This window comes from Pseudopipra pipra, chromosome 4 (assembly GCF_036250125.1).
Source record: "Pseudopipra pipra isolate bDixPip1 chromosome 4, bDixPip1.hap1, whole genome shotgun sequence".
NCBI classification, from domain to species: domain Eukaryota; kingdom Metazoa; phylum Chordata; class Aves; order Passeriformes; family Pipridae; genus Pseudopipra; species Pseudopipra pipra.
Genome location: NC_087552.1, coordinates 25,763,249 through 25,780,987, shown reverse-complemented (window position 1 = coordinate 25,780,987; position 17,739 = coordinate 25,763,249). Strand labels below are relative to the sequence as shown.

At 38.3% G+C, this 17,739-nt stretch overlaps 1 protein-coding gene across 2 annotated transcripts in view; it reads left to right on the top strand.

Moving 5' to 3' along the window:
- Positions 1-17,739, top strand: part of MANBA (mannosidase beta) — a 47,359-nt gene that overhangs the window by 13,096 nt on the left and 16,524 nt on the right. Inside the window, exons 5-12 of one of the 2 annotated variants that reach the window (XM_064652009.1) lie at positions 1,141-1,264; positions 3,675-3,850; positions 6,865-6,975; positions 11,382-11,468; positions 12,436-12,587; positions 13,516-13,633; positions 15,766-15,852; positions 16,344-16,511. In XM_064652009.1, coding sequence (XP_064508079.1) covers positions 1,141-1,264; positions 3,675-3,850; positions 6,865-6,975; positions 11,382-11,468; positions 12,436-12,587; positions 13,516-13,633; positions 15,766-15,852; positions 16,344-16,511 — 1,023 coding nt within the window. The remainder of the gene's footprint in view (positions 1-1,140; positions 1,265-3,674; positions 3,851-6,864; positions 6,976-11,381; positions 11,469-12,435; positions 12,588-13,515; positions 13,634-15,765; positions 15,853-16,343; positions 16,512-17,739) is intronic. The other variant, XM_064652010.1, reaches the window with a different exon arrangement.

Sequence of the window (17,739 nt, the reverse complement as noted above, 5' to 3'; positions counted from 1 at the left end):
ACCTGACAATCTGCCAGTGATTTGTTAGTTAATATTTTTCTAAAGGGAAAATTGCTTTCCATTGGCCTTGTTTTCTAAGAATATGCTCTCCCTGGTTTTGCGTTTGAAATAGGTACAGTGTTTCCTTCCTGGAAGGCTCTTTTGCAATTTGATAGGCAGGCAGGCGGACTGTAGAGATGCAAGGGATAGGCCAGACTTGTGCAATGTGGTTTGCCCAAATTAGTATGCCTCGGCTGTAAGTTATTAGTCTCTAAATTTAGAACTGTGTGTCACTGTACAAGACGTTAGGAGATCTATTGTATTTGCTTTGGGGCTGAGGCTGTGTGAAACTTGGAGGGCAGCTGAATAGATGTCGTCAAGGGATTTGTTAACTAGAGGTCTGACCAGGTTTGAAAACAGCTAAATGGAAATTAGTGTAGGTACCTCTCTGCCTGACCAGCATTTTATAATTCTGACAGTTATTCTGATGTTAGAACCAGAACTAAGCTACTTCTCAACCATGGTTTTGTTCCCTTTGTTTTTGTATAAGAGAACCATAAAAAGGGGAGAAACAGCGAACATGACTGAACTACACAAACACACCAGACATTTGCGTCTCTTTCCTTGTACTGAAGTGTGGTGTTACTACTAAAAATAGGAGATAAAGTATTTGCGATACAATTTTTAATTTGATACTGTTCTTTTAGAATACTGTAACATTTCTAACCATCAGTTTTCTGCCTCATTTGTCTTTTAGGTGTACAATTAAATACTGACATTACAAACTAAGATAATTCATAGTTAAATTGAGAGTAATCTGCTGGATTTTTTATTTTATCTTTACTGTTTGTTTTGTTGTTTTTTCCAAATGGTGTGCTAAGTAATACAAAATTTCAGTAATACAAAATTTCTCTGTACATGGATGTTTAATACAAAATTTAATTTTTTATATACTGAAAAAAAGGTAATAGCAGCAGAGTTTTGGTCAAGAAATGAGAAAAAAAATGCTGTAGGCTCTTCTGAATTTATGGAAATTGGAAAACTTCTTTTAGTGCATGCCAGTATTTTATTCCTAGATAGCAAATGTCTTTTATTTCTGGTACAGTATCAATGTCCATGTGAAAAAATAGGCAATTGTAACATAATCATGCTGTATTCCAGGAGCAGTGTTCATTTAGTTGGGACTGGGGCCCTTCTTTTCCCACTCAAGGAATCTGGAAAGATGTTAGGATTGAGGCCTATAACCATTACCACCTGATTTACTTTTCTTTAACTCCTTTCTTTGGTAAGTCTTGTTTTTATTATTGTTTCACCTTTGGAATAAAAGCCATTTTATTGTTAAGCTTAATGAACTGTCATTTTAGGAAAAGTTCTGTTGAGGTTTTTATGACTTTGTATGTAGTTCCTACCACATCACACCTTTCTAGGTTTTGAAACAGTACTTCACTACAAACAATAGCAATTAAAAATGATAGAATTTAGAATATATTTTTTTTTCTTGAGGGTCTCCAAATAACTGCAGAAGTAAATGTGTAGTATAGCTGAGGTTAGAACCTGTTCTCCATAGTTTTGAAAAATTTCTTTTTTATTGGCATGTGTTTTCACCAAGACTCCCAGTAAATATGTCTCACTTTTGTCACACTTTCGTTTAAAACAAAGGCAAAGCTGCTATGGGAATTTAGTTTTGTGTTGGAAAGACAAATGCACAGTGAGCTCAGTTTCAAGAGCGCCGAGTTTTCAGGACAACATGAAGTCTGAGAGAGAAAAGCAGTCGTGCTATGCAAGGATAATTTGTTAAGGCTGCAATTCGAGAGGATGGCCTCCTGCATTCCTGCTACCTAACTTACCAAACCGGTTTCCTCTCTTGCCGTGGTCTCTGATTTTCCTCTCCTTTGTCCTGAAGATCATTTCAGCTGAGGAAAAGTGCTTAATTTTCTGTTGAAACTTTCTGCAAACGGTAATATGCCCCACTGTAGACCACCCGCGTGCTTTCTTTCACTGTGGAGCCCAGTCTTCAGTGGAGTAAGAGCTAGCATGAGTTCTCTCTACTGGGTTGAATTTCAGCCCTTGGGAATAGATTTGTTGTGTATGAATAAAAGAGGAAGACATCACTCCATGGCTGCTATTAAAGCTTCCTGAAATAGCTGCAGGTCTTAGCTAGATTTAACGTGATTGGAATTTCCATGGAAAGCCCCAGCACAGACTGTGCTGCGTTCTAAAATTTAGTTAAAGTAAAAATCTGTTCTGGTCCCTCCCACATTCCCACAACTCCACCTTCTGGTAGGTAAAATCTTGCTCTCTGGGTAAGTGGAGAGAGCAAACCTCTTTCATTCAGCAGAGAGTGGTTTGGAACAGGAGCGAGAGCTTATTAGTATTCAAAATAATAACATTTGAAAAAGAAAGAGTAAATGAGTGACCTGAATTTAAGCTGTATATGTACTTTTATTACTTGTCAGATTTGGTGTCATTTGACTCAGTCTTTTGACCACTGAGTCTGCAAAAGATTCATTGTACTTGATTTCTCTGCCTAGGCTCCACAGTTCATGCAGTTAAGGATGGGCTTAAATTTCTATATGCCTTTGGAGGGCAGGCAAGATGCACTGTAATGGAAGACCCTTGTGGGGTGGGGTTTTTTTTAACCCTTTCAACACTTCTGAAAATTGGTCTTCCCTGGCTAATGCTGGATGTAATATAAACTTCATTCCACAAAAGACAGTGAAAACCGCCCCAGGGCTGAATGTAATTCTTTGCTTTTGGAGGGAGCTCTCTTTCTCTCCTGGAGGAAGGAGAGCTAGAGTATATAAATGAAAAGAGAAAGTACATGATTAGAAGTTTGGGTATACAAAATACATCTTAGTTCTAGTTTTTCTTGTTTTCTGTTTTATTTGCTTTTGCTTATATGTTAATCAGTAATATTTGAAGTATAGGATTAGCCAGACTGTGTTTGTAGCTACACAATTAAATTGTGGAAGTTAATGGGAAATTTACACATAAAGCTTGAGTACCCTTGATCCTGTCTTGCCTTATTCAGTAAGTTCTGTAAAGGAGAGAACCCTCTGAGGTAACTGTAGAGAGATCTCAGGGAAGGCATTAATTGGTTTCCTCCACCACACATTGGTGGCAGAAGGGACATAAAGATATAGCCCATCAAGTCTAGACACAGTGGGCCCAATTCATCCCCAGCATAACTCCATTCATTTTGTTTAGTGACTCTGGGATGAATTCAGCTTGTTTTCTGTTAATACTGTTTTTGTTTCATTGACAAAAGTGATTGTACTGGCTTGTGATTACGATCTTTCCCAAAGAGTACCATGTTCATATGAGTGCTGACTAAAAGCAAATATGATGTCTATTGGAGCTGGTGGGAAAAAAATCCTTCCTAATGAAGTGACTGATGTCAAGGTTTCTGAGTTTTGTACAGAACTCTGAAAAAAACCCTGGATGGCTTTCAAATAAAAAAAAAAAGAGTTAAGAAACATAAATCATATGGCATCGTTCTCTTCCAAGTTGGCAAATGTAAACACAGATGTCAAATGCACTACAAGCATTAACCTTGTAGGTCTGGTTCAAAGATGGCCTGAAAATTGTTAGATTTAATCTTAGGTATTTGAATTTTTTCTTTGATGAGAGATCATGTTAATTATTAAGTATATAAACATAACTATTAAATTCAAATTTTTCTCCCCTTCACTTAGTAAAGAGTACACAGCAGTGGTGTCTTGAAATTGAGTCTGTTTTTGAGGTAGTCAGCTCCAAGCCAATTCCAGGTCGTGTGATGGTGAACATTCCCAAATTGCAAACGCAACAAACATTCACTGTGAAGCTTCAACCTGGAGAAGGCAGCATTGTGCTACTTGTAAACATCAACAAGGTAAGGAGGTGTGTGTGAAAAGCTATCCAGCTGCAAAATGTTTCCCCTGGTTTCCAGTGTGTCTTTCTGCCTCTGTGCCAGTTTTAGGCCTCCCTCCCATTCCTTGCTGTGTTCCTGACTTTCAGCAACAGTTCTGTACCCCTTACGGGATAGGAGAACAGTTCTTTTCCTTTCTAAAAACTGTTTTCTGTGGAGCTGTGTAGCTCAATGTCAAAAAGATGATGAAGCCTTAAAAATAAAATCACATCATCACTGGCCACTGTTAAAGGGGCTATTTTGAGGTATTTAGGTAAATAACCTTTGGATAGCCTGTGTCACTTCACTGGCAGCAGGTGTCTCACATGCGTTTGTTTACTGGACCAACTGGGATTAGAATATACTACAATATGCACGGCTCTCCCAGGAGAGAGAGGAAACATTCTTCAAACCTCTCAGTAGACACTCTTTCAGGTAAATACAAGAGTCCTATAAAGAACTTGTCTGGCAGTAATGTTGGCTGAAAATTGTGTGGAGTAGTACTTCCTTACACTGGTTTGTAGTCCTTTGGCTAGGCAAAACTCATGAGGAGTTTTGGACCATTGAAGGATGCTCTAAGGAAGAGACAAGTCAATTGAAAAATTGATGAATTTGGTACACACCTCAGTGCTGAAAGAGGAAAGAATTGGTTTGCTTGCCTTCAGAGGGTGCTGGGAAGCTGTCTTGTGGTGGACTTAATTCACCAGCATTATTTAACTTTTATAAAATTTGTTTCATTTGTTTTTTTAGAAACTGTTGAGTTTTATCATACAAGTGTAATTAAGGAAAGATGTAAAGGCTTGGGAGATTAAGAAAATCACTGTGTCTGTTCTAGCTGACGAGTAGGTAGGTGTCTTGAATTAGGCAGTGAGCCCACTGTGGCACAAAGAGGTATGAACTTGCACAGAGAGCAGTTCCCTACTGCAGAACTGAACCTAACAGCCCAGGCTCAGCCCAGTGGGCAGAGTGGGAGCCCTGGCTGTTCTCCATGGGAGCTGCTGTCTGCTTCACTGCTACGGGACAGTTAGATCTGTGGGAGAGTGATGTGCTGTGAGAAGGAATTTGGGGCTTTTGACCATTCTGGCAGTTAATAACAGTTGAGAGTCAGCCTTCAAATCTTTCTGTATTTTACTGGCTCTTCTGGTTTTATATATTGCTGTGTAACTCTGCATTTGTTTTCCCGGTTTGACTGCCTTACGTGTGTATTCTTGAGTTCACTCGTCAGTTTTTTGAGTGGAGAGAAAACATATGTTAAGAGGCAAGCAGGGTGTTTATGTTCTAGTGTGCACACTCAGTGACTTGCATACTTATGTGCTTTGTTTTATTTTGACACAAAAGCATACAAACATACAATTTTTGTTACTGTTGTCGTCTGATATGCAAGTTACGTGAGCAATTGCAAATACCCTGTTTCATTTAAAACAACCATTAGTCTCTGCTTAGCCTTTTAATGGATTACATTAAGCAGGATCTGCAAAGTGAAACTTCAGACGTTATTTTTGTGTATTTAATTGCCCCACCACCAACCTCAGAAGAGATCTGTTAATGTAGTGCAACTGCAAGCTCGTGAGGAAGCACTTCCTTCAGAGCAGAGGCAGCAGCGTTTCATTATTCTTTGTGCACAAAAGGCTTTGCTGCATGAATTCACATCAGCTGATTTTCGAGAAACCCTGAAATGTGTTCTCATGTATCGATGAGGCTAACAGAGCCCTTAGTCTGTACACAGATATGTGTGGTGCATGTTGAATACTGAGACCTCACCAGAAATTAATTTCTAGTTGAGAGTATATTGTAGATTACGTTGCGGAGTCGGTAGGTGTTTGAGTGTAGATGTGTATCAGTCTTCCTGCAGTTGCCACACAAAGTGCTATGTTGCCAGCATGACAGTGTTTTGCTTATCAGCTAATGGTGAGCATAGGGATGACATCATTAGTGGCCAATGAGACACTCCAGTCCTTCCAGGCAGCTGCGAACACTCCCTTGTTGTTGAGGCACACGCTGATTCTGTGCTTCCATTTGTATCCGTGCAACACAGAGATTAGTACTTCTGCACAAGCAGTTATGATAATTCTGTATCAGGGAAGCTGAAACGTTGGTAGATACATTATGATTGCATCCAAGTATGGCTACAGCAAAACATATTGTTGGGCTGCTCTCTGGCCTCAATTTATCTGAAAAGATGAGGCACTCCTTTCATGACTCTATTTAGTGCTGATTCCTGCATTGTTTGGTTGCATGCGTTATTGCTTTCTTTCCACAATTTCTGTGTTGTGCACTCAACTGGCAAATGCTGGCAACAGGATGAGCAGCAGAAGCAGGCTGCTGGAATGAAGATATAAATATTACTCCATGATTAGAAAAATGAGAAAGTTGTTCTCATTCTGTCGTTCTAGAGGTAGTGTTTTATGTTTGTAAAAATTATGGAGTACTAATGGTGTGATTAGGAAGCTTAGAGAAAAAGCAGAAAACACCAAAAAGAAAGAATGAAATTTAGAATTTGTCTGAAAAGCTTGACAGAAGTGAAGCAGTCAATGTAGTCACATATTACCGTAGCAGCAGTTCAAAAGTGTCCCCACTGTTTATAGAATGTTGCATGTGATAGTTAAAAGCTGTCGGTGAGAGGAGGTGCATGATTCAGAGGCTAGCGAACTATGTCTGCTCCTGACACAGATATTTGGGGTTTGGAGGAGTAGTCTGTCAGTGTGCCTCAACTGACAGGTAGCAGCTAGGTGTGTGCATGCATGTGTATGTGTGCTCATGGCCTGTTGTGGGCACAAGATGAAGTGGCAGCCTGTACTTCAGTGGAAGAAATCATACTTCTCTCTAAATGGTTTTCACCTCAGAGCTGCAGCTGATGAAATCCCAATTAGCCTACCACAGCTGAAGCACAAAAGCTCATTACACTTGTGGTAATTCACTCAAAGACATCTGAGCCCACAGGTGCATCTTGTGCCTCTTTTTATACATGTTGCTCTGACTTTCTCTCTTGTCTGTTCAAGACTTCTGTAGTAGAGGCTTGGTGGCCAAATGGACATGGAAAGCAAACTGGATACAACATGAAAACAACTTTTATCATGGAGGCAGGATACCAGATTGAGAAATTTTCAAAGGTGAGCCCTTCTGCTTAATTACATCTGGCATTGCACTGTTGCTGCTAGGACACCCACTCTGCACAGCAGGTATCTAGAGCTCTTTAATATTTTATTGGATTGTAATGTGCATGTGAAAATGCTAATGAGAAATAAGATTTTTTTTTCATGTCACAACGTATGGTTACCTGTTACCTGTTTTCTGGTAGTCTTAGCTTGTATGGATGCTTACTTGTATTGAGACTGGAAGATGGCTTACAGTTAGATGGAAATCTCAGAAAAGAGATATACTTAATATACTGTGCTGCTGGCTTTGAAAAATTGTTTTAGATTTCTATGGATTATGTGAAGGTTTATTACTGAGTTTTTTCTTGTTAATTCAGTTTTTAAAAAAGTTATGCGATAGACACACTCCTAAAAGCTTAACATACATTCATTTATTAGAATGTTGATAGATGTGCTTCAGGTTTAAGAAGAGGTAGCATCTTAAATATATCCATGAAGGTAATTTTGGGGGATATTTACATTGGGGTTCTTGTAACACACTGGCTGTTTAATTATCTATTTGGTTTTGCTAAGAACCCTAGAGAGGTAGTTTCTGCTTGTCCATTAAAAAGAAGAATCATAGAGATTAGGCTGGGCTCCTTATGCCATCAATATGTGGAAATAACCAAGTAAATTTATGCATTTATTAGATGGTTCTGATGTATATTGCTTCACTAAAAATTAATCTGGTCACCAGGCATCTAAAACTGTTATTTGCCATAACATTTGTTCATGTGAAAAAACCCTATGAAAAAGCAATAGCTTCTGGAGTCCTAGTCATTATAGGACTAGCCCTTAGTTTGATTATGAAGTCATAATAACAATTCTTTGCTATTATTAGTGATTTAATTTTGAAACAATTAAAAAACCCACACCAAGTAAACACATTATATTATGCTTGGAAAAACTAGTTATAGGAAATACAGCTATAAAGCCTATAAAAAAGAAAATTATGTTGTTACTGTGTGAAAAATGCACAATGACAGGAAAGCTAATCGGTTCCATTTGTGTGGTTGTGTCAGAATATTTCATAGAGCTCTGTGGCATGTGATCTTAGGGACTTCAAGGTCTTCAAAAGATATTCAGAAGCCTGTTCTTTTTTTCTCCTTAAGGGGAAAGAGGAGGAAAGAAAGCAAATGCACCACACAGTGGGCATTATAAATCAACCAGCCTTTAAAGCTTTATATTGTTACGTCTAGTCTTCCTTCATGTATTTTGTGAATCTCTGCCTTGGATTCTGACAGGCGCACCAGCACACCATCACCCCCACTCAGAGCTGTATGAGTGGAAAAAGGCTCCGTATGCAGTTTTTTCATGTTCTAGCACAATTTTCTCTTATGTCAGCAGGACTAAATAGCAACACTCATATGGCTTAACAAGAACTTTGAGTAGTTCAGGAGATACAAACAGGGATTAATGTTCCTGAAAGTTGTTCTGTTATCGGTTCTGTTGTCTATCTAGTACAGACTGTATTCAGGTGAAATACATTACCCACTCCCACCCTTTTTTTTTTAAGAAAAAGAATTATTGGTGAGACTTTTCATAAGTGGTTTGTCTCCATATGAGCATCTACTTTACTTTGGACAGGCAAAAACCTAAGGATGAGAATTGTACATGTGAGAAAACACAGCTTGATCTTATGTCAGATTTGGCTATTCTTAACTTGAACTACCCTCTGGATTCTGACATGTTAGAGTAGTCTTCAAAACATTAACTAATCCTTCAGGAATATTTCTGGGTGGTCTTCCAGTATGTACTTTCAGGAGCTCTATAGAGCTCTAACCAGCTGTGCTGGGAACTTCTTTGGCTGAGGGAAGTACTTACTCATTCCTGTTCAGAGTAGCAGAAAACCAAAATGGAAGAAAGCCATATCCAAGATGGGATTGGTTTTGGTTTTCCATTTCAATATTTTGGTTTAGTTTGTTTCTCAGGATAATGTGAAACGAAGTCATAGCCAGAAGTTGTCTCAGAGTGAAATTGATTGTCTTGAGTGAGGGTCTATCCAGTCCTATTTGCTATTGATAAGTTGCTTGCCATGCCTACATCAAGGAATTTATTACCTCTTTCATTGCCTCATAAGGCATTTGTTTGCTTTTCAGTTCTGTTTCCCCATCTTTCTGTATGCTTATTTCTTTAGCACTGTACTATGAGTTTTTTGTTTCATTAGGCTATTTTAGTACTTGAAAGATCTCAGCCTCTAGCTGTCTTTCCCTCCATCCCTTTACACCCTCTTTTCCCCCCAGGCCTTTTAGTATGACTTGCAGAAGTCTTTCCTTTTGGCTTTGTAGTTTTCACACTGCTTTCATGCTGCATGCTAATTTGTTAGGTCACTGGGGCATTCTGTGATCTTATTTCAGCTCTAGGCATCTTCATCCTTATTACTTTTCCTACTGCTAAATCTGGGAATGCCAAATGTGATCCACAGGTCACTTAGCTGTGTACAAAGCCTTTGTATGTGACTTAAAAAGACAGGTATCTCTTTCTTAATTATGCACAGAACCAGCTGACTGATCTGTGGTGGCTAGAGAGCCTCTTCAGTGTGCTCCAAGACTGGGAGAAATGTTCAGCCCTCAGGCAGCAAGCTTTATCAGACAGATTTCAAGGTGGCCAAGGTTTTGGTAGCCAGAAAGGCATGTAACTAAGCATACCAGATGCTAGTTGTCTCCCCTTGCCCTTCTTTTACCCCACGAGGCAGAAGGAAGCTGCTGTAGGAAAAGGAAGATGGGCTGTGTTACCAGATGGGCCCCTGGGGAGCAATGGAGTTGGAAACACAAAGGCACTGAACCTTGGAAGTCTGGGAATGTGAGCTGAGGCTAAGGAGCTTTTCCTCTTGCTCTTGCTGTATGGGTGGTCCTGGCTGAGTGTTTCAGCCTCTTAGGTTGCCTCGGATTCAGCCAGTTCCACTTGAACATGAATAAAGTGATATCACATTACTTCTGTTAGTAATATAAATACTCCATTACAAATGCACTCTGAGACAGTCACAACCTGCCTGATGACGTCGATGAAGAGGACGTCCCAAATACTTTGGGAGCCCCAACTGTAAATCCCATTCCACTTTGTACCGTAAAAAAGAGCCACAATAGAGACTGAGTTTTTCTCCAAGTAACTGAATTCACTGAGGAAGGTAATTTTTGTAATGGTTATTTTTTTTAATTCAACTTCTCATGTTAAAATAAGTCTGCAAAATTCTAGGATTGGATGTAAGACTCTTGTCCTAAAGCTAAGTTCATCATTTTGACCTATATTCAACCAATCCAGTGAGCAATGGGATTGCAGCAGAAAAAAGGGAGGGCACACTGTCCTCAGTGCACATATGTGCACAGAGATATTGGACTGGGAATCTGAAATGTTCTCAGTGGCCTGACTGTAGTTTTTCTCTAGCTGGGAGTTTCTTTAGTGATATGGATGCCGAGTCCCTCTGGCCGATAATGCACTGTTGTCCCTGGGCAACACTGTAAAACTGCAGGACTTGGGCCAATCCCATTTTTTTTTTATTCATTCAGTTTCTATCTTTTGGTCTCTGCCATAATGCAGAGGAGTTCAGTTTGAGGTCAGTGTTCTGCAGCCTCCACTCATGCATCTGGTTTGTCATATGCATTGTCTCTGTCCAGATGTTTGGTTAATAATTGTTCAGTTGACTTAGAAGCACCAAAGAGGAAGCAAATAAGTGGTAATTTTCTTTTATTTCCCTACCTCTGGAAATAGTTTTCTGTCTATATGTGTGATTTTTTGCTAAAATGAAAGTTTAGAAAATGCAGTCCCATAGTGGGATTAGTACTTTTCCCAGCCTTGTTTTGTCTGTGAAATAAAGAAACAAGTTTCGTTTTAAAGACGGGTATATCCCTTGCACTTAACTAGGTTAATTTTAGCCTGATTTACTGACAGATACTTGCCTCAACTTCAGCTTGTGGCAGAGAGGGAACAGGCTGTACTTTACTAGCTGACCTTTTGAAAAGGTAAAGCAAATAGTCATCTGAGGGAGGAGTGGTTGCTATCTTAGGGGTAGTCTAGAAAAAATGAGGTTCTTGCCTTCCTGACCCAAACCTGTTGCTTGGTGTGAGTTGGCTGAAATTCACTATTGGCTTTCCTCCACTTTATTTACTTTATTTAATTTCCCAGTTATCTCCCTAATAGGAGGCTTTTCTCAGTTGTGGAAATGGATTTTATTTCTTTTAAAACTATTTTTTCCTTTATAGCAATTGCTGAAAAGGTTTGGGTTTTTTTGGTTCAAACTTTTCATTTGTCCCAAAAGAGCAACAGGTACAACGAAGAAAAAGAGTTTTCTCTCTGGCTTGGGTAAGTTGAACTGGAACAAGGATGCAGGAAAAAAAGAAATTTCAAGCCTCCCTGAACAAGATATTTTCTGTAACACTTCGCAGGTGCACAGAAGGAAGCATGGCAGCTGCTCTTCATCTGCTCCATGGCAGATGGGGAAGACACCTGTACAAATAAGGGGACAGAGCAAAGTACTATTGCAGTGAACCAAGTGCTCTCTCATGACTCTAGAATTGACTGTTTATGTCAGTGCAATCAGGATACCCCTTAGAGCAGCATTGTAGCTTTGACTGAAGTAAAGTCCCAGAAAAAATATGGAATGATTTCCGAAGAACTTTTATTCCACCTGCAACGGGAAGAAGGAATGTGTTCTTGTTTCAGCATCTACAGTACACAGTGTCATATATTAGGCTGAAGGAGCAGCTGTAAAAGTTTGGCTTCTGCTTGAGATGTGCTTTTATCTGGAATGGTCTTTAATACCTTACACGAAGTTAGTGGTTATTTAGCTGAACTGATCTCTTTGAAACCATATTGCTGACCTTGCTGTTCAAAAGCAGCTGTGAAGGTCAGAGGGCTCTTCACTTGGGAACTGCGATTGCGTTTGCATGCATATCTTTTTAATTGCTACACCTATTTAAAAGGTATCATTTCAGGGCAGTAAAAGAGTAAGATTTTGCTTTTACTAGGTGAACCTGAAGATAGGCATTTAGGGGCAGGACTTACAACTGAGCTGCTGGATCATCCTTCTGTGAGGAGCATATTGCAGATGAAATGGTGTCTCTGATCTAGTGCAACCACTGTATTCCTCCCACTGGTCATAGCTGGAATTTTAACTGAATTCCACAGCAAGCAAACCTGCATCTGTCTCTTGCTTACATATATGTGTGCATATGCACAGTCATTTGCTCATGCTTTCTCTCTCTCTTAATATGATAGGAGCTTTAAAAAGTGAACAGGTTTATTGGAAAAATTATTTTCAGTCCTGCTACAGTGTGTTTTAAGCAAGTAGGAGTTTAGAGATAAGACCATGTCTTTTGACTCCTTGACAAATTCTATGCTGTTAGTGTTCAGTTCAATTCTTTTTGTAATGGTTTTCTGTATTAATTTTGTTTTAATTCATTTTTGTCAGCTTTAAATCTAAGTTTCGTGTCTTCACAGGCTTATTTTCGGACAGTAGAACTTGTTCAGGAGCCTATTCCTGGCTCACCAGGTCTGAGTTTCTACTTCAGAATCAATGGCCGACCCATTTTTCTGAAGGGCTCGAACTGGATTCCTGCAGATTCTTTCCAGGACAGGGTGACCTATGACACGTAAGCCACATTTGATGTTCTCTAAGGATAAAGGATCATGTTTTCCCCCTCCTGATTCTCTATACACCCTTTATGAAAGGTTGGCTTTAGTGGGTGGAACTGCTTTCAAGGTAGTACACTAATTATTGGGGGTTGGAGGCTTCAGAATTAGGGCTTTATTAACATGAATAGATTGGAGTGTCAAGGCATGTAAGTGAGATTACTGATGGGAAGGTGATTTTTTTTGTAGTTCATAGGTTACTGGCCTTTTGGGTATTTTTATTGAGACTATACTGTACTTTGACTAAGCTTTGCTCTGGGTAGTTGGGGAATCGGGACAACAGAGCATGCTGCAGTGTGCATTCATATGCAATTTAGAGGCTGCCAGTATGATTTAAGGACAAATGTCTGGAGCCTGAAACCCTTAAAATGAGATTCAGGGTCTCAGTCTTTCTCCTCACCCTCTCATCCCACTGTTCTCACTATGCATTGTGGAACTCACAAAGAGAATATACGTTTCTGATTGTGTTTAAAAGAGAATATGAATTCAAGTGATTGACATACAAAGCAAGTAATATCTAAGAAGAAAATGAACAATATGATTAATAAAATAGAGTATTTCTAAATCTAGTCATGCCAAAACTTTTGTAAAAGCGCTCACATGTGTCACTCCATCTATTCCGTAAGTATTAACAGGAACAAGCAACTTTTTCTGCACAAAAAATTACTTTTTGAGAGCTCTGTCAAGGCATGCAGGCTTAGAAACCAGAGTATTTTGATAATTTCTGTCAAAGTTTTAAGTCTTAGTTTGCCTGCTAATGATTTAGATTTTGTGATTTTGTTTGGCCTTTTTGTTTGTTTTTTTGGTAGGGGTATTTGTTTCTTTGTTTGTTTGTATAACCTTAGAAACCCCTAAGTGATACAGTTTCACAAAACTTGTATTTTACAGATTAAGGCTACTCTTGAAGTCTGCAGCAGATGCTAACATGAATGCACTTCGGGTTTGGGGAGGAGGAGTATATGAACAAGATGAATTTTACGATATTTGTGATGAAATAGGAATAATGGTAAAAGCAATAAATGCAGAACACTTATTTAAAAACTGACAAGAACTTGTAAATGAAAATTCATTTTAAATGAACAAAAATAAGAGAATTAATACATGCATTCTAACCATCTTTCCAAAGGATATTGTAAAGTATCAACCCGAGAAGTTAGATCAACCTGTTTTTTTGTTTGGTTGTCTGGTTGGGTTTTTTAATTTCTTTTTAATTTGAATGGTTTCTGATTAAAAAGGCTGTCTGTTGAATCTAGAAGTGATATTTTGGAGACTTTACAGAAGTCTGTAGAAGTTAGCCATGCTTTTCTCAGTTGTGGAAATGGATTTTATTTCTTTTAAAACTATTTTTTCCTTTATAGCAATTGCTGAAAAGGTGTGGGTTTTTTTGGTTCAAACTTTTCGTTTGTCCCAAAGTCAAACATGGAAGGCTTCATCCAGACGGCCATTTCGAACAAGCTACATTTGACTATAAATGTAACAGTAAGGGGAACACCTATTGCAATCACTAGATGAGTACCTTCAATTATATGAGCTTGGAGACACGTATTAATAAGTTTTGGTGAAATAGCAACTAGATGAATGAATACCAAATTGCATCTGTTATTAAAAATCCTGGCAAATGTGTTTGGTGTTGCTCTGCAGCATAAAAAGCAGGGAAACAGAACTCATACTTTGCTGCCTTCCATACGTGCTTGGGAAAAAAAAAAGTTACATCTATTTTAGTCATCTGAATGAGTGTCCTGATTTTCAAGGCTTCTGAGGACTTACAGTTCTTTCATTTTTTACACTAGGCACCTTAAGTAGGCCACTTAGATCTGTGCTTATACAGTGCTCAATACAAGATTTAGATCCTATTTAACAGCCAAAATAGCAAGTAGATGCAGAAAATCAGATCCTTATTCTGGAGGGGGTGGTGATGGAGGTTTTTGGTTTTGTTTCTTCTGATGGTCTTGCAAAGGCTTTAAAGTGCCTTGGTGTCAAACTGTGCTTAAGGAAAACCAGTGATAGCTCACTGAGGGAAATAGTGAGAGAAAGTTTCTTTCAATAGAGAGTTTTGACTCCACACAGTCAGTCACTAAAGGATTATGACTGACTCTTTGGCAATAGCTTTGCTTTTGTGTACAGTGTTAGGATTTTAACAGTTACTAATAGATCCATTACCCCCCACTGTCTTGTGCCCTATCTTCAGGTTTTTTAGGGAATGTATGCTGAGAAGAGCCATGGAAAAGCATGTTCTCACTGCAATCAAAATGCAATTACATGAGGAACTGGTCTGTCTCTCTCTGTATAGTATGGTGTTCAGAAAAGTGTAGTCTCCTACAGACTCCTTTGGGTTAATGTGCTCCTTGTAGAAGCCTTTCCATTAACATTTGAGATAGACTAGCAGGAGTCTCAAAGTTACAGCAGTTTAATAAACAGAACAGGTAAACAAAAAATCTTAACCATCTCATTGGGCTTCTTTCCTTCCCCTTTTTTTGTAATTCTTCTCCTTCAAGGTACAAATGGAGTTTATTGTTGTTGAATTGAAAGGCTTGTTGTTCTCAATGATATCTACTTGATGGTTCTTTGAAGAGAAAAATCACTGTGTTTTTAGAGGATCTAGTTTGTTTCTGCCCCTCTTATTGTGTAAGATTTGCTATTTTTTGGGATCATTTTGTGTGGAAGTGTTTTCTTAATGAGTACACTTTGACATCGATTAAGTGTGCTCGATACCACGCTGGAAGAATTACTGTCTCTTCTCATTAAGTAATGGGGATTTGGTGTTACACCTGCAAAGTAGTAATACAGAATTGTTCTGTTCAGCTGCAAGTTGCCCCATGTTCGTGTTTCTAATTATTCTTTTGAAACATACTGAACTCCACCTGCTGAGCAGTATTGCACTCCTCAGTGTAGGCTGTCAGGATCTGATTCCTCTGATACTGAGGACAACCACAGTGGAGTGTGCACATACTGAACCTCAAGGAGGACATGACTGTCTTGGTGGTGCTTTCCAAGAATAACAATAAAACATTTAAGTTTAATTTTTTAAAATAAATAACTTCTGTCTGAACAGGATTGTTCATCCCAATAAGCGTATATTTTTCAATTATATAAAATAATTTGCTAATGGATTTTTTTAATCTTTTCTTTTCCCTGTAGATTTGGCAGGATTTTATGTTTGCCTGTGCGCTTTATCCAACTGACCAGAATTATTTAGCATCTGTAAGAGCAGAAGTTCTTCATCAGGTATTTTGTCCATGTGTCAAAGTTCTATTTCCCATTATCTATTTTTGATTGACCAACTGTATAAATTAGCTCTTCAGAAGTGGTTTTTTGGAAGTGTTTATTAGTGTACCTTTATGTAGCAGTATATACATAAAACATAACCTTGGTAAATCTTCTACTACTTACAGGAGCAGTCAGTCAGTCAAGCAGACTGCACAGAATTTACCCTTCACATGTGTCTAAGTAGATGAGGATGGAGGTACACATGTGCATATGGTAGATATATGTCAGCATGTTAGAAGTTTGCCTTTCTGAAAATGTATGTTACAAAAGTTTGAGCCTAGTGACAAGCTGAGGGAATAGTGAACAGTGCAGCTAAAAATGGGAATTGTAGGCTAAGTATATATAATATGCATGTGAACTTGTAATTCAAGTAGTAACAAAGTGATTTTTAAAAAATTTTTAAGATAAGTAATTTTGCTTGACTCTTGAAACTGTAAATTGTATTTCAGGTGCGACGTTTAAAATCTCATCCCTCAATTATTCTATGGAGTGGTAACAATGAAAATGAAGCAGCAATTTCAAGCAACTGGTTCTCCATACCTCATGCTGAAAGAGAGAGATATATCAGAGACTACCTGATGCTTTATGTGAAGAACATACGAGAGATAGTTCTTAATGTAAGTGATCTCAAGAAACTGTAGGGGAATATGCCTTGGCAAGTGATTTTAAGTTGGGATTTTCTTTTTTACTCCTTTTAAGAAATTAAACCCAGCACATTACTGAGAAATTTTTTTTCCAAGCTCTTCTAAACAGCTCTCTAAACTTAAGGGTTATTCTCAGAGTAAAACAATCCAAAAAATTACTTATGCCTTTAGCATTTTGTGATATGTAAAGGAAGACCTGAAAATGTAATGGATCTTGCTTCTTTTTTCCTTCTGATTTTTAATACATCCACAAATGCCTTCAGTGCCAGTGGACACAAATCAACTTGCCCGTTAATTAATTAATCTAGATGATCAGGTTTCCTTTTTGCTGATTTTGTTGAAGGATACTGTAAGAAGCATCTAACAACCCTCTGGTCTTTTAATAGCAGTTGAAGAAATCCATAAAGATGTCATTTTTTCAGTGTGCTCTTCCAGTATTTGACTGAAGTTTTTTGGCTTAAGCAGGTTAAGCAAAAGTGATGCTAAACATTGTCCTCATGCTGATGTCCTCATTATATTGTGTGTTTTTGAAAGAACAGAATAGTGGTATTCTACAGTACATGAAGGCAAAAGAAAATACTTTGAGGTAGAACTAAAACTGTGAGCATGCATTCCACAAACACGTGGAATCTGTAAATTCTACTGCAGTTTGGTACTACCCGTTTTGCACAGCTTTTCTAGTTTTATTTCTCCCCCTAGAAGTATTGCAGTTCTTTATTAGTTAATGGAATCTACTTTTACCTGACTCTTTTGTGTGTATGTAGAGTGAAATTGATTGAAAAGTCCCAAATCAATGTCACATAATTGTATAGGGATTGACAAACAATTCTTGAACCGTAGGGAATTGTAAATTTTCCTGTTAGCTAAGAGACAAAATGCTCTAAGAATTTTGTCCAGTTAGAACTTTCTGCTTCAACAAGAGTGAGTTTTTATTTACCTAAAAATGCTAGTGGCCTTTTCCTACCTACTTATCCCATGTATAGTATGATCTTACTGACTGCAGGGTACGATAATTTTAGTCTAATTTTTGTCCTATTCACGATGAGATGCATTTAATATTATAAGGCTTGTGACCTGACATTTCCCTTTGCTAAGACAGACACTCAGTGACAGCAGTATTATTGCTTGTTATTGGAGGCTACTAGCATTGTCAGTGTAGTTGTACTCTGAGAATTTAGAACATCTTTCTACAGGAAAAGAT